The sequence below is a fragment of the Balearica regulorum genome, chromosome 20 (genome assembly GCF_011004875.1).
Source record: "Balearica regulorum gibbericeps isolate bBalReg1 chromosome 20, bBalReg1.pri, whole genome shotgun sequence".
NCBI lineage: Eukaryota > Metazoa > Chordata > Aves > Gruiformes > Gruidae > Balearica > Balearica regulorum.
Genome location: NC_046203.1, coordinates 7,611,620 through 7,626,109, shown reverse-complemented (window position 1 = coordinate 7,626,109; position 14,490 = coordinate 7,611,620). Strand labels below are relative to the sequence as shown.

The window sequence follows — 14,490 nt, the reverse complement described above, 5'->3', positions numbered from 1 at the left end:
CTAGCAGCAAAGATAAAAGGGAAAAAAAAAAAAGTGTTTCTCAAGATCTGTATTTGCCTACCCAGGAAAATCTTCAGATTAAGCAGCACTGGACATATGTAAAAATGACCTGGTTTTACTTTCTACTACAAGAAAAGCAGCCACTATTTCAAGCAGCATTACAAGTCATTATGTCTGCTCTTTATTTACCTCTCACTGATGCGCCTTCCTGTGCAGGCTCTTCTTGAAGGTTTTCAGTTACAGACTCATTCAATAACAACTCTCCATTTGTTTGTGGCTGAAATTGTTTGTTTTGTACTTCCCGTGCTTTCAGACCTTCATAAGGTACCCTGGTATGATGCTGTAGTTTTGAATCTGACTTCTGCACGCAGGAGTTCAAAGGCACATTTCTTAATGGTCTGGATGATTTTATGCGAATGGGCAGACGGGATTTCTTGGGCAGGTAAGCAGCATCAGTCTGACAAAGGCACGGAATAAAACAGGGAGTCGGTAGCTCACATGTAACAGTCAAGTAAAGGATGTATAAACAAATATTCCAGGAAAAATAAAAATTTTCCAGTAAGATCAGTAAGCTGTCACATTAAATAGTTTTGAAAATAAGATTGCAATACCCTTGCAACATGGAAAACAAACATTCAGAGAGAAAAAAACCTATCCCACTGGTTCAATTTTCTGTAAGTGCTGCTCATGCATCCACAGCCCCACCGGCTTCCAGTTCATGAAGCAAGACAGCAAAGTCACCATTGACTAGCAAAGGCTTTTAATCAGCAGGGGTATTAGTTAACCCTGAATTTGTGTATGCCCTAGGAAAATAGTTTCTCACCCAAACTGATCTAACTGCTACTTCCCAGTCTCTGAATTTATATCCTAAGTGTCTGACAACCTAGTAACTGCTTCCCTTAAATCTTTTCTTTTTTTTTTTTTAATTGAGGATCCTCCTAATTTTTCATAAATTCCTGAACATATTTTCCTTTCTTCCTTTTGCCTCCGTCCAACAGGCCCTACTTTGTACCAGCCTTCTTTCATACCTTTGAGCAAATCAACATAGCTTTGCATCAGCCACAGAGGAAATTTATTCTGCCTTAGAGAAATTCTTTATGAACAAGAATAGCTTCTTCACCCATACACTCTATAAATTGCTTCCGCAGGATTCCCGTTTCCTACTGTAACAGACATTCCATCATTGCAGTTGGGGGAGAAGTTGCATTTCTTAAGTCACTACATTTTAGCCTCTCACCTTTTGAAGTCTGCATAAAAATAATGTGTCCTTGTTTAAACCACAGAGCATAAAATAGTGCTATCTCCAAAAAGATAAAAATATGCTATATGTTGATGAGAGTTACGGAATTGTGTGTAATAATAATAAAAATCAATAATGGCATGTTCAGATGGATTTAGTTTATTTTTTTGCTGTTCATTTGCTCCACCAGTGTCATAAGTCCTGTAATTTCTTTTACCACCCAATGTATTCTGAAATACCTTTCCACGTTCATTTCTTAGCAATTATAGTCCTTACACAATTTAAAATAATAAAAAGCAAGTTCCATTTTCCTAATGGCATACTCAATTCCTTTTGTACATACATGAATACAATATCATTTGGAGGCTGAAAAATAAATCCAGGCAGGATGAACTTCCTGCTAGTTTTACTGAACTGCACTAATATCGTCGAACAATTTCTAGCTGTCTCAGGGCTCTGCACAGACATATACGTCACCCAGATTACCCGAAGTCCAGTTCAGCTGACTACAGGAAATTATTTATAAAAGCTATTCAGAAGCAAAAGATATACTGCATTAGTCCAAACAAGAAAGCTTTTAAAGCAATTGACTCAGGGATTGCATTGAGGTTGCAACTGATTAAACTAGAGAGGAACTTGGAAAATGATGAATCAAAACAGTATAACACTGAACCTCCATGAAAACAGGAACCTGAAAAAAAGACAACTGCAGAAAGAACTCTAGGTATGCCCTGTGGAGGGCAGACAGGCCTTTATTGCCTTCAGAGAGATTGTCCTTCACTCCTGAGAAGTAAGACCAGCAACTCAAAGACATCATTAGTGTCCTTACGCAAGCAATCACAAGCAGGTCTTCATTAACAGGTCATCAGACTCCTTCCCCCTCTGCTACCCATCTCTACTCTTCCTGACTGCCCCCTGCCCTCACCTCTCCATGTGTCCCTGGAGTGGCTGCCCTGGATAGCACCCACACACACCGAAGGGAAAGCACATCCACCCCTTTCTGTCTCAGGCTAGCCAAGGCATCCCAAAGATGCAGAACAGCTATCACAGCAGCCAATCTGCCAAACACGACTGACCAAACGCCTAATAGACTAATAACATTAACAACAGCCCAGGAATATTCCCATTATGATCCTATTTCCTCCTTGTTTTTTTTTAAAGGTAGAAAATTTACTGCCAATAAAGAAAGCTTAAAAGCCTAACAATGTACCTGAAGATACTCTGATAGATTTTGATTACATGTAAATTGTTCGGTGAAACAAGTCATAGTTTTTCTGAGTTACTCAGGTTTTGATTTTTTGGAGGTATCATAACCTATTCCTAAGACCGATACGAATTTTCTAGGGTGTTTGCCAGGGACTAACGGCGCATGCCAAAATCTTTTCCTTAAGATCCCAAACTATACTGAAATGTTTACACCTGTACAGAACAAAGTCTTATCAAAATCTTTTGGTTTACAAGCCTCTTCCTTCGGAAAAATGAATCCAACAAGAACAAGCCAGAATAAAAATGACTCATTCCCAATTGCTAGCTCACAGAAATCTCTTGATCACGTAAGGCATGGAAACCATTCTTTGCAGAAGGTGCTACAACATCCTCTATTAGCAGTGCACAGAATCAAAGGCAATACTTTCCTTTGTCTGCTCTGCAAGAGCCAAGATCTTCAAAGTGTTTTCAACTTCATTTCTGTAACTGCTACTGAAACAATACACATGGACTCTTTAGCAGACACTGTTTTCCCACCTCTTTGTTTGGGATCACAGACTGCCTGCATACAAAAGGCTTGAAAACTCATCTGGCACAAGCAAAATTATGGCTGTACTCACAAAACAGATTCTGTGTGTTTAGGTTCCAAACAAATAGGAAGAATTGACCCCACAGTTTTATAGAGTACTATTGGTCATATTTTTCTAAAAGCAAGACGCAATGATAAGATGTTAATAAAAGCCTAAAATTAAAATTCCAGTTTGTTGAAATCTGCCATTAACTCTTCACCAGCACGTTCTCAGACATTATGCAAGTCTTCAATTTTCTAGAATGCATTTGCCATTTAGACTTAATAAGCTATCAGTTCAGAATGCTCTGGTTCTGCACATTATGAACATCTATGCAGAGATATAAGGTAGTACAGAATCAGGCCATTATGCTATAAACTATTTCTTTTTCCAAAAGCTGTAATATTTACTAGTATCTGGTCCCGGTGAGGATTGAAATTCAATTAATTAATGTTCTAAAGCACACTGAAGTATGCGATGAAAAGCTCCGAACATTAAGAACAATTATCTAAAATATATTTGGCTTACATCTCTTTTTTCTAATTCTAAAAATTACACAAAAGCAAGATTTAATATTAGAAATGAAACATATTATTCGCTTTTACACATCTATTCCCTAAGTACCAAAAAAGAGAATCTTAAATAAACTTACTTCATTTGTTCTCCTTGTAAAAATAAGTCTTTCATGCTGTTCACCCTTCTTATATGCATTTTCTTGCTGATGTTCTCTTTCTGCATTTAATCTTGAATATTTTGGCTTTTCTTCTGAGGCTCCTTTTTTGCCTTCATGTTTGAATCTCATGACATTACTCTCTAATGTCATTGTTTGTGTAGCTGCATCTTTCAATTCCACTTTCAACAACTCAATATCCTTATTAATCTGTGGCATTGCATCTGGATAAAGCTCCTCTTCCCCATCAAAAGTTGATTTCAATTCTACTTGCTGCTTTAAGAATTTATTGACCTGCTTGAAATGTTTGAGTTCAGCTCTTAGTTGAATAATCATTTGCCTAAGATCTTTTTCATCCTTTTTCTCTATATCTTCACTTGAACAGTCTTGCTCAGTTGTGTTCAGATGATCTAACAGTTCATTTACCATTTTCATTTGTTCTTGTCTGCTATTCTCAGGAAGGAGGAAAGAAAAGGCATGAATTTTGATTTTTATTTAAGCAAACAAGAATACCTCCTAAGAAGCACTTTGGCAATGTCTTGACATATTTGAAATTCCCAGGAGATTCTGTTTACTCACTAATGAATCGCTCACTAACGGAGTTTTTGAAACCTTTTCACAACATGAGTTATATCATAAATTATTTTAGCAATGCTTTTCTCCTATTTATGACCATATATGCTCTATTGCCCCTTTCCTCATTCATTAACAGATATTAAGCCTTTGGTAACTAAATCAATTCCTAACATAACATAGCAATATAAGAAACAGGAGTGGATTTTCAGAAGAGTTTACTTTCTGATTTAACTACCTTAAAAATAAAATTCTACCAAAAACACAGGAGACTCTAGATGTTGAGTTTTTCTGAAAATCTGTCCCTTCGTGTATTTCCACTGTAACAGGGAAGATGGAAACTGAGAAAGCAGCCACAGTCCTGCAAAACCAGCTCCCTACAGACCACCAAACTGCCCCATGGATAACTAGTGGTCCATGGACAACAGTTTGGAAAGCTTTCTTTCAAGTGAAACTGAAGCCAAATAAGAGACATTTAAGGCATAAGCAAGCCCTCAAATTCTACAGATGATTTCATGTATCCAACAGAGAGCTGTCTGTGCCACTAAACATCTAAACCAGCATTTAAAACAACTGCATTTGTATAGCCAGCACTGGAAATGGTAAAAGCTAACTCGGCTTTTTATGTCTTTCTCTGGTATCTAATGTCATTAGTGAGAACTGTTATGCAAAGAACAGGCTCATCACCAGTCAATCTGGCTATTTATATGTGAATATAGAAAAGATTACACACTAGAGTGATAAAGATGATGGTGCTGGAATCACTCATTAGCAGACTTTTAAGTAAAGTTAACAAATAAAACAATGTTATCTATTCATCTTCTAAGAGAGTAGTATCTCTTTTACCATTTATGCATTTTATGCATTTACCACTAACTAGCGCTTTGACAACTTAAGACCATTTATGCCTGTTGGAGAGTTTTAAATAGTAATGTAAAAATATAGAATTGCTTGAGTAAAGTCAATGCAGTGCATGCTGAACACAGAAAACAGGATTTGACAGGATATTCTGCTACCGGCATTGCTGAGCACAATGTGTATGGAAGGTCACTGCCATTACCCTCCAGAAACCACTACGGGTAGCTGAAGGACACTGACGGGCAGTGAAAAAAGTCCCGTAATACTGTACATAGTCATTAGTGTGGCGAGAACTAGGAAAGGAAGACGAGCAAAGCTCTAGTTCAGTTTCTAACCAGGAGATTAAGTGGTGTAAGCATGAAATTGGGGAAAACAAAACTAGTCAGGGGTGTGCTTTTTCTACAGGCCCTTTTCTTGCTTGGTATTGTCCACTTCCTATGGAAATGAGCATTTCCGCTGGGAATTGATCAAACCATAGTGTAACACTCACACACTTGAAAAACATGTTACACTAGGGCTTATACAGATTTAGTCACACAAGTACTTTCTTCTGCATGACAAATGACCCAAGTACTTACAACATGGCTCCTCTCAGCAGAGTCCTACCCGTGGTTACACTGGAATAACCCATTAGTCAACTGCAGCACATGGGACCAGACTCCCCAAACTGCCAACCCAGAGCAAACCTCTGCCCAAGCGGTTCAGGTGAAATGGCAAAGGCCACAAAGGTACAGTAATGTCCGCTCAAAATTAACCCTGAAAAACACTCACTGTAACTTCAATTCCTCCACCCTGAAAACAATCAGTCCCTACAGTAAAGCTCCGTGTATCAGGAACTTTGGAGAGTTTTTTTCTTGTAATGGGTTTTTCATAAGGATTTCTACTGATAGTATGTTTCCTAATTACTTAATTGCATGATAGACTGAAATGGCTCTGAAGGCGCCTTGCCAATCTCTCAGGTAAATTAGACAGTGCCATTATCTAAATTCACTTTAGCAAAATTACTTTATTCTCTTCTCAAATAGAAATACTGTCAAAAGCAGTGCATATCCCTCATACTTACGTAGATTCCAGTACAGATGTTCTATTTTCTCTTAAAAGAGATGTGAGCAAGTTCTCTTCTGTTTCATGTTCACTCATTCCTATTCTGCCAAAGTGTTTGCCAGTTGTATCATGTTCAAACTGAGGCTTATTTGGACTCCTGTAATGTCTATCTTTGTAGAAACTCTCTGAAAAGCCTGATGGAGTTATCTGTTAAAAAATTGCAAACATTTTCTTATTACACAGGTATGTAATGTTCTATTAAATTAAGGGCTGTAATCTTTTTGTAATCGGGTTTTGTAATTCTTGACGCTCTTTATCTACATTAAGAAGCATCCACAGACATTTCACTTACTATTTATTAATAGAAAACCTAATTAACATCTATTTCATACGATTCATAGTGATCAGTTGTTTAGTAAGTAGTAAGTAGATTTCCCTGAAGGTCTTCATCTACAAAGAGGTATGAAACTTCTGGAATGCTGCCTGCAGATCACAGCTAACTTTTTATTAGTTCACCTTCAAATCATCTGTCTTTACAGTACCAAATTCTGTCCTGGGATCTCCAGATGCAAGCCCTGATGGCCAAGACAGGATGCAAATTGACGTAGTTACAAACTGCCAACTTTTTGTATGAAAAACCGCAGACATGTCCCAGGAAATGTCTACAGGGGTTCTCTCCAGTAATGCAACCGTCATTTAAATAAATGAAAGTCTTCTGTATCGATTACACGAGAATTTAGACTGGGCTCATTTGAATACAATTTCCATCAATAGACATCAGCAGTGTGAGGTTAAGATGTTTAAGGGTCAAGAGAACCTTTACAATACATCACTGACCTGTTTATCCACCTCAGAAGGAAAATCCAAAGATACTTGAAGGCATACCTAGTAAACAGAAAAACACAGAAATTACAAATTTCAAAGAACAGAACATCATTATTCTTGAACACTACTAACCAAAATGCCCCGTTTTGTGTCATATGTTAGCATGTTGTAATCCTTAAACCAGAAAGGTTCAACTTTAATTGCACTCTTTTATCCTCTAAGGTCTCTTGCAACCTGAATTATTTCATGATTCCATGATGCTTTATATTACATCGCTTTTGAATAATAGAATAAGAGGATGTCAGATTCCTGTACGTATGAAAACGCAGTCAACAGATTACCAAGACATCAAGTATTTCAACCCTGAAGAAGGATCTACAGTATTTTTTCCTCAATCATAGTATCAAGTGAATCTCATACACTTTGTACTACAGGCCTGACTGCAATGGAGACTGAAGTTCAGTGTGTATGTATGTAAAGAAACATAATTTCAGGGGAGTTTTTGTCATCCCCATTAAGGAAGATTATGCATACTCAAACAAGAGAAAACAAGGACCAGAATGAAAGCTATCTTGACTGCAAAACCCTAGCAGCAGAAAAATATAGGAAAAAGCTTTCAGAAACTCTTTAAGATAACAATTAGTTGAAAGCAAAATCAAATACCAAGAAAAGTATGCCTTGTTTGCAAAAGACTTTGTGTTCTAAGAAAATAAGACTTTTGAAAGGCATGCAGAGAAAAGAGTACTGTAACATAATGTACCCAGAGCGGGGTCCTACCTGGCTGACCCTCTCAGAAATCTGACTGTTCTGCATCTTCCTGTCATTGTCACCATCTTCAGTCTGCATCCCAGGCCCCTCTGTTGTTTCAAGACACTACACAAAGTATGGAATGATGTGAAAATGGAGCACAAAAAAAAATAATACTGTGATATGAAACATGCATAGATAAGTCAGTGACATGTCTTAAAAGAAAAATAAATAAAGCCTGTAATACAAAGTAACAAACACTGAATTAGATTTCTTCACCAAGATCAAAGAAAATTAATATAAAACCCAGGAACGATTCATATTAAATACAGTGCAACTTTATCTTACACATTGCTTCATTTTTATTTAGCCCTTTCCCCTGAGAATTTACAAAAAATATACAAATCACTTAACCTCTTCTTGCAAAGGACCCCTATCTTCAGTCGTGTTCTCATTGTGCCTATTTTATTTTCCAAATTCAGGAATTTATTTTCATTTTCTACACCATTTAGGCTCTTCTCCAGCATCCAAGAAATAGATGCTTTTACAACAAAGCACATGCAGCTTGCTATACACTAAAAAGATATATACTAACACTGAAGATTACAATTTGCTTTGTCTTGCCTAAATTTGCAGATTTGTAGCAAATGGTGCCAAATCGTCTTTTTCTCCCCATTTGCCTCAGAACCGCATCCATCTCCCATTAATAATATTTCCTGAGCAAAGAGGAGGAGGAAGATTCAGCTTTTTTAGTAGAAGAACCCAAGTTCCTGACATCAGCATAACTGACAGCAAGACCAGATCCCCTTTGGTTTGCAGGGTGCTACCTCTCAGTAACAGATCTGCAGGCAAGGGATGGGACCCACACGTTGCTCCTCTCTTAATGGCAGCGAAGACCACTACTGCATGAGCTTCATTCACACACAGCTCACGGAGAATATTTTCATCTTGCTTACAACTCACCTCCTCTACTCAGTTTCCTCTGACAACAGAGGAATTATTATATTCAGTAGCCACATTATGGCACAGCCTGCCAGAAAAAAACCTGAGTAAAAGGACAGTCTTTCATCCCACGTTGGGATCCATCAAAAGTGACCTGCAGCTACCACATTCCACCACTCCCCTATGATAAGACCAGATTGGACATTTATATCATCTTGGTTTATAGCAACGTTTCCCAATCTAATAGAAAAAGATAGATGTTTAAGATCTTTGCTGCTAGAACCTCATTAAATAGCAGAAATGTGCGAGAGTGATGGTAAATATCAACAACGCTGTGACTAATATGCCATAGGTAAGTTACAGCACAGTGGAATCAAACTTGTATTACATTCAAATTTTAGTCTTAAAGCACTTGTGGCAATAATATACCACTGCTGTGTGTAACAGTCATACTTTGGTGTGACTTGGGCTGAAGAAAAATTACCGTAAGACAAGAAAAGCAGAATCTTGAGCATAGTTACAGAAAATTGAGATTACAGGTACAGAGATTCAGATGACAGACTGGAAGGAAAGAAACTGGTGTCTAGGGGTCGTGGATGTGATATTTACAGCTTCAATGGATATACAGCGCAGTGCTGAAGCTTATGACATAAAAAGAAAAACCTGCTTCCCCAGTATCACATGCTGGAAAGTCTTGGCTCACAGCATGTCAGTCCAGTCGCAGACAAACAGGATTCTGCAAGAGGTGTTCTTTTTGCTTCCTAAGAACACTGGGAATTGAATGCATGTGTGGGCTTTGATTTTTTTAATTGAGTATGCACGGAATGTATGCATATATATATATTTGAAATAAATGAGAAAAGCATTTTATCTTCCCATCCCTAGCAGTATAAGCAACTCTAATGGTTTTAAGGATGAATTTTAAAAGGTAGGAACCAGACGGCACAGTGTGTCAATATATTTGCATTTCACTGTCAGAAATCTATATTGAAAACTAACTTCTGAGTTGTGTTGGAATTATCTTGGTATTTCACTCAGACTTTGTTTTCTAGAACACCACAAAATAAAGACAATCTGAAAACTGGAGGAAGACACAGGTAGGATTGTGATATATAGCAAGGGCACGCATTACAAAAAAGTGTCTTTTTGTTGTGATCGTGGGATGTCAAAAGTCAATAATGTTAGCTATTCTAAAAAATCCTGTTAAGGTTTAATCTTCCACAGGTAGATTCAGGTCAAACCCTGTATTTGCGTATTAAAATTAAACTTATTCGCACATATAACTTACGTACCCAAAGCAACTGCATTTTATGACTCACCATTTTTCAGTATTTGCTTTTCCCGGGCCAGTATTTGCCTTAATAAGTGATGCTTCTTAGAATGAAACTATTACACAAGACCAACAGATTATGGCACACTATTAGAACAAATGACTGCAGTTTGAGCCTGGTCCTATGGATCTACATCTGAGAGGCTGAAAAGAAACTTTCTGTGCTCCAAGGAATACAACTTAATGTTCAACAAAATATTAAAAGAAAATAAGTGTCTTAAGGCCAGAAAAAAAGTCAACCAAGAATAAGCTGCCTGTTTAAAGTATTTCCTTGGAGACTGAAAACCTTGAGAATGTTTTTCCTAAATGAACCACTGATATGCTTGGTTTGCAAAGATCCCTGGAGCCCTGAAGGCTGAAATCACTGAGGCTGCTTCTCTCAGAGAAAGCAGATGTTCAGAGGACAGTACAAAAACAACCTTTTTCTCTCCTCCTTCTCCCTCCCTTCCAAACACGAAGCCAAGAAACAGAGTAGTAGGGGCTGTCAGACCTTTGGGAGATGCCCTGCAGAGGTACCAACATGCAGATTCATCTCATTTGTGCTCTGGCTTTGTGAAGGGAAAGAAGGATGGGTTCATTTTAAGAACCTTAGAAGGATACATTTTCCTGTGCCTGTCCAGATTCCTCTTATAGCACATATGTTAGTGCCACCTCAGCACGATCTGCCAACAAATTCTAGCCCAAAATACAGACAAAAAAATAGAACTTAAGTTTTTTTGACAATGGTTATTAATATGCAAAACCACACGGTTGTCACAATCCATAACCCGAAATCCAGGTTGCCAATTACAGTCAGGACCGATAAAATCTCACCTTTTAAACTAAAACCTTTTAATTACAGATCCTTTCACTTTTGAGCTCCATAGTACTATTATCATTCCAGCACAGGTTAAAATACCATATTTTACTTTCCTACTTCCTTTACCTGAATTTTGAGGTTTATTTGTATTTTACAAGCTTTGTCATTCTACATCGAATTTCACATACACAGCTTCTTAAGTATATGTTAAGCCCTATATGTTCTTTTCATCTTGTCATGATAATCTCAGCACAGGAGACAAATTCCTTTGGTATAAACTATGGCATCAGTGGGGGTGCAGCACCCTCTGCAGGGTGATGAGCCAAATTGCTAGAAATAGTAATCTATCGAAAAGTGGATGCACTCTGGAACAGATTGCCCACAAGCTTTTCATGCAAGCATATTACAGTAACATGTAAATTCATTATTTTAATAAAAGCCACAGCACCCCTAAAGGTCAATCTATAATTTAAAATGTATTTCAATTAAAGGTAACATGAGTATGTCTTAAAACTGAAAAAGCAAGAATATCAGTGACTTCTGATCATTGCTCCCAGTGCATCTGAAGCACATACCATAAAAGACGACCTTTTCCAGAGTCCTGCAGAATAAACTGTCCTGCAGAAAAATCATCAATACCACAGTCCTGGTCTAGACTTAGGCAATCCCTACACATAACTGATACAAACTATTCCTAATTTTTTGCTCTTTTGAGTTTAATTCAGAAAGTTAATACACCATCACTACTCTTTTTATATTTTTACCTTCCTATTCACTATATGGTGCACAAGAACAACGTAACTGAAAGCAAAAACTACAACAGAATATACAGAAAAGTACTACCAGCTACATTTCAAGTAATAGTTTATACAACAAGCTAGAAAGTTCACTAGAATCTACCAGAGCCTCCTGAACATCCTTCATCATTCACACATAAAACCCCGCACATGGGGACCCAGCACCCAGAATACTTCTCAGCGGAAGTATTTTGCCAAGACCTCTTCTTCCGCACAGCTAAAAGCAGACTTAGCTTTCAGCAAAAATGAAGCATCCAGCAATGATTATTTCCTTGCAGCTCTCAGCAATCTACCACTGCATATACTTCTGTATTCTACATGAAGGAACAACGACATGTTTAAGTAACCCAAAGTGTTATTTTGTCTTTTTTGGCTATGGTGAACCCTAGTTGTTTTATAGATGCAGAGGAGATATGAACTAGGCTCTTACAGAATTAGACACAGCGTGAGAATGACTCTTGAACAGTAGACAAGCAGACAGTCAGTAACAGCTAAAATGTTATATAAGATATTGCTTTCTTTGTAACATTAACTATTTTGTCCCCTTTCACATGGCAAAACAAATATATCATAGATCGAATTAATATTTTAATGTGTAAGTTGTTTCCTTAAAATCAACTTGACACATCACTGAGTGCTTGCATTAGGCTGTTTCTCTGTTGTGCTAACATCTTAAAGGTGTTTACATCATTACTTTAAAAAGTTATTATAAGGAATTAGCATCCTAAGCCCCAAGGGTTTTATACTCATTCTGCACTGATGTAAGTGATTCCATACGGTATAGTAGATGTGAGAGTCAAATTTACTACTTTAACACAAAAAACCTACCTCACTGTGGTTTAATATTTTTAGTGCTTCCTTCCCATGAGAATTTGTTGTACAAAGCCCATGCTGGTTTTTCTTAAGTTCTTGATTAATTGACTGCAGATCCTTAACCATCAAGAGAAGATCAGCAACCTAAATAACCAAAGGAAGAACAAGCCAAACTGGTAACATCCATACTAGTATGAAAACAAATGACGATATATAAATCTCCAGCTAAATCTAAACTGCAGAGTTGGAAAGCCAGGGGTTCTCTATCTGTTCACGAGGCAATCTCCCTATGTATGACAACATGATTATATATATGTGAGTTAGTGTTCAAGACATCTTAACTTGTAAGACTGTAGTTTCGAGCCATGTTATTAAGTTGAGGTATCAAGTTTCACAACTCAGTAGGAAGAAGAAATCCAAGGGCACCTCAAACCAACAGGCTGATTTGAGAAGAAACATTTTATTGGAAGGGAAAGCAGTATTACAGAGAAACAATAGCATTCAGAAACAATCTGTTCTTCCGTCTCAAACACCCTTTATAAGCCATTACCATTCCGAGTACTTTCACAGATACAAAATCTGAATGGACAATCATGTTCAAAGCTCTTGAACACACATTCCTGTCACAGACTCATGTAGTGTATCAAGGCAGCAATGTTTGCAGAAGAAAGTGAAATCTTCTTATTAGACCAATTAATATCTTTGGAAAAACTAGATCAGCTTTCAGGCATACAAACCCTGTTACAAGTAAGAAATGGTTTATAAACGTCTTTTGCTAACAAGTGTCCCTGAACCTACTGAAGGGAACATGTTCAGAGATAAAAGTGGTATAACCCCAGAACGGGACTGGGACACAATCTGGGGCTGATTTTACTGACACCTGTTCAGTGTAAGGCAAACGTCTTTCCTTCAGATTACCCACCTCCAGATTTAGAACACCTGCCTACAATTCAGCTGGCCATAAGAAATATAACACTTTGCTTATGTTCACTCCCAAATGACCGTATTCAAAATAATTCTGGGTGCATGGACCAGAAGTCACTGCACATGATGAGGAGTCAGAAGAGTTTCTGAACTCCAATACTGATTTATATGACAATAGGCTGCACATTTAACCTCTCTGAATTTCAGTTCTCCTTATGTAGAATGGAGACAATATTAACTTACCTTGGGCTTATTTTATAACACACCATACTTATCAAAAGATTTGCAAATCCTGGGATGGAGTGTGCTATAAAGTATAAATTATAGACACCACTATCACCTTCATGATTAATAAAGGTGCATGAAATACATGTTGCAGGATACTTAATGCAAAAACTTTTCTTTGGAGGTGGTATACTTCATGATGACTGAAATATGGTATTGAGTCTGAAACTTGAATCCAGGTGTCTTAACTACCATAAAACTTTTGCAGCAAGCCACCTATCTTTCAGGTGACTGTGAAGCTCATGTGGTGTAACAAACAATAAACAGTTCATAGAAGGTGGATCACAAACCACATGGATGAGAACTTCAAATCCTTTCAGAACAACCCAACTGTACCTAAATAATGAAAATGCTTCTTTTTGCAAGAGATGCACAAACTATAAACAGCGCAGCATTAAGCCATTAGAACAGTAAATAATAAAACAGATCAATACCTTTTTCTTAAGTTCTTCAAGAGACAGATGGTCTATCTGTAGGCTTAAATGATCTTGCTCTCCTAAACAGATACTCATATAAGATGTTTGATCTCCACAGAAAGACAGTGTTTCATCTGCCAAAATAACCAAGGACAGGAATTATTTCAGAAACTCTATTTGCAGCAAAACACAGCATAAAGTGCAAAGATAGGACTTTTTTAATAAGAACCTACTAGTAAGTCTGTGGGAGGCCAGTTAAAATGTTTCATCCCCCAAATAAGTTTTCTGTTTAATTGAACAAATTTTGTCCTCATAGTTCTTTGTGCTTCTGACACCTAGACACAGTGTATTTTCGGTGGCTGTATTTTCTGTGGCTATCAGCATGAGTTGCAAATGTAATTCTGAATTAGAATTTGCATATTTAGCATTACAATTAGAAACAACTTTTAGGA

General features: G+C 37.3%; 1 protein-coding gene across 8 annotated transcripts in view; it reads right to left on the bottom strand.

Annotated features, from left to right (window-relative positions):
• CDK5RAP2 (CDK5 regulatory subunit associated protein 2) overlaps window positions 1-14,490 on the bottom strand; it is an 82,514-nt gene that overhangs the window by 31,718 nt on the left and 36,306 nt on the right. For 6 of the 8 annotated variants that reach the window (XR_012838523.1, XM_075772894.1, XM_075772889.1 and 3 more), the window contains 7 exons: window positions 14,057-14,172; window positions 12,429-12,557; window positions 7,763-7,858; window positions 6,998-7,045; window positions 6,180-6,367; window positions 3,668-4,133; window positions 190-493 (listed from right to left, as the gene is read on the bottom strand). Coding sequence is in view for 7 of the 8 variants with exons in the window: in XM_075772894.1 (XP_075629009.1) it covers window positions 190-493; window positions 3,668-4,133; window positions 6,180-6,367; window positions 6,998-7,045; window positions 7,763-7,858; window positions 12,429-12,557; window positions 14,057-14,172 (1,347 nt within the window). In the remaining variant the exon portion in view is untranslated. The remainder of the gene's footprint in view (window positions 1-189; window positions 494-3,667; window positions 4,134-6,179; window positions 6,368-6,997; window positions 7,046-7,762; window positions 7,859-12,428; window positions 12,558-14,056; window positions 14,173-14,490) is intronic. The other 2 variants (XM_075772891.1, XM_075772890.1) reach the window with 1 other exon arrangement.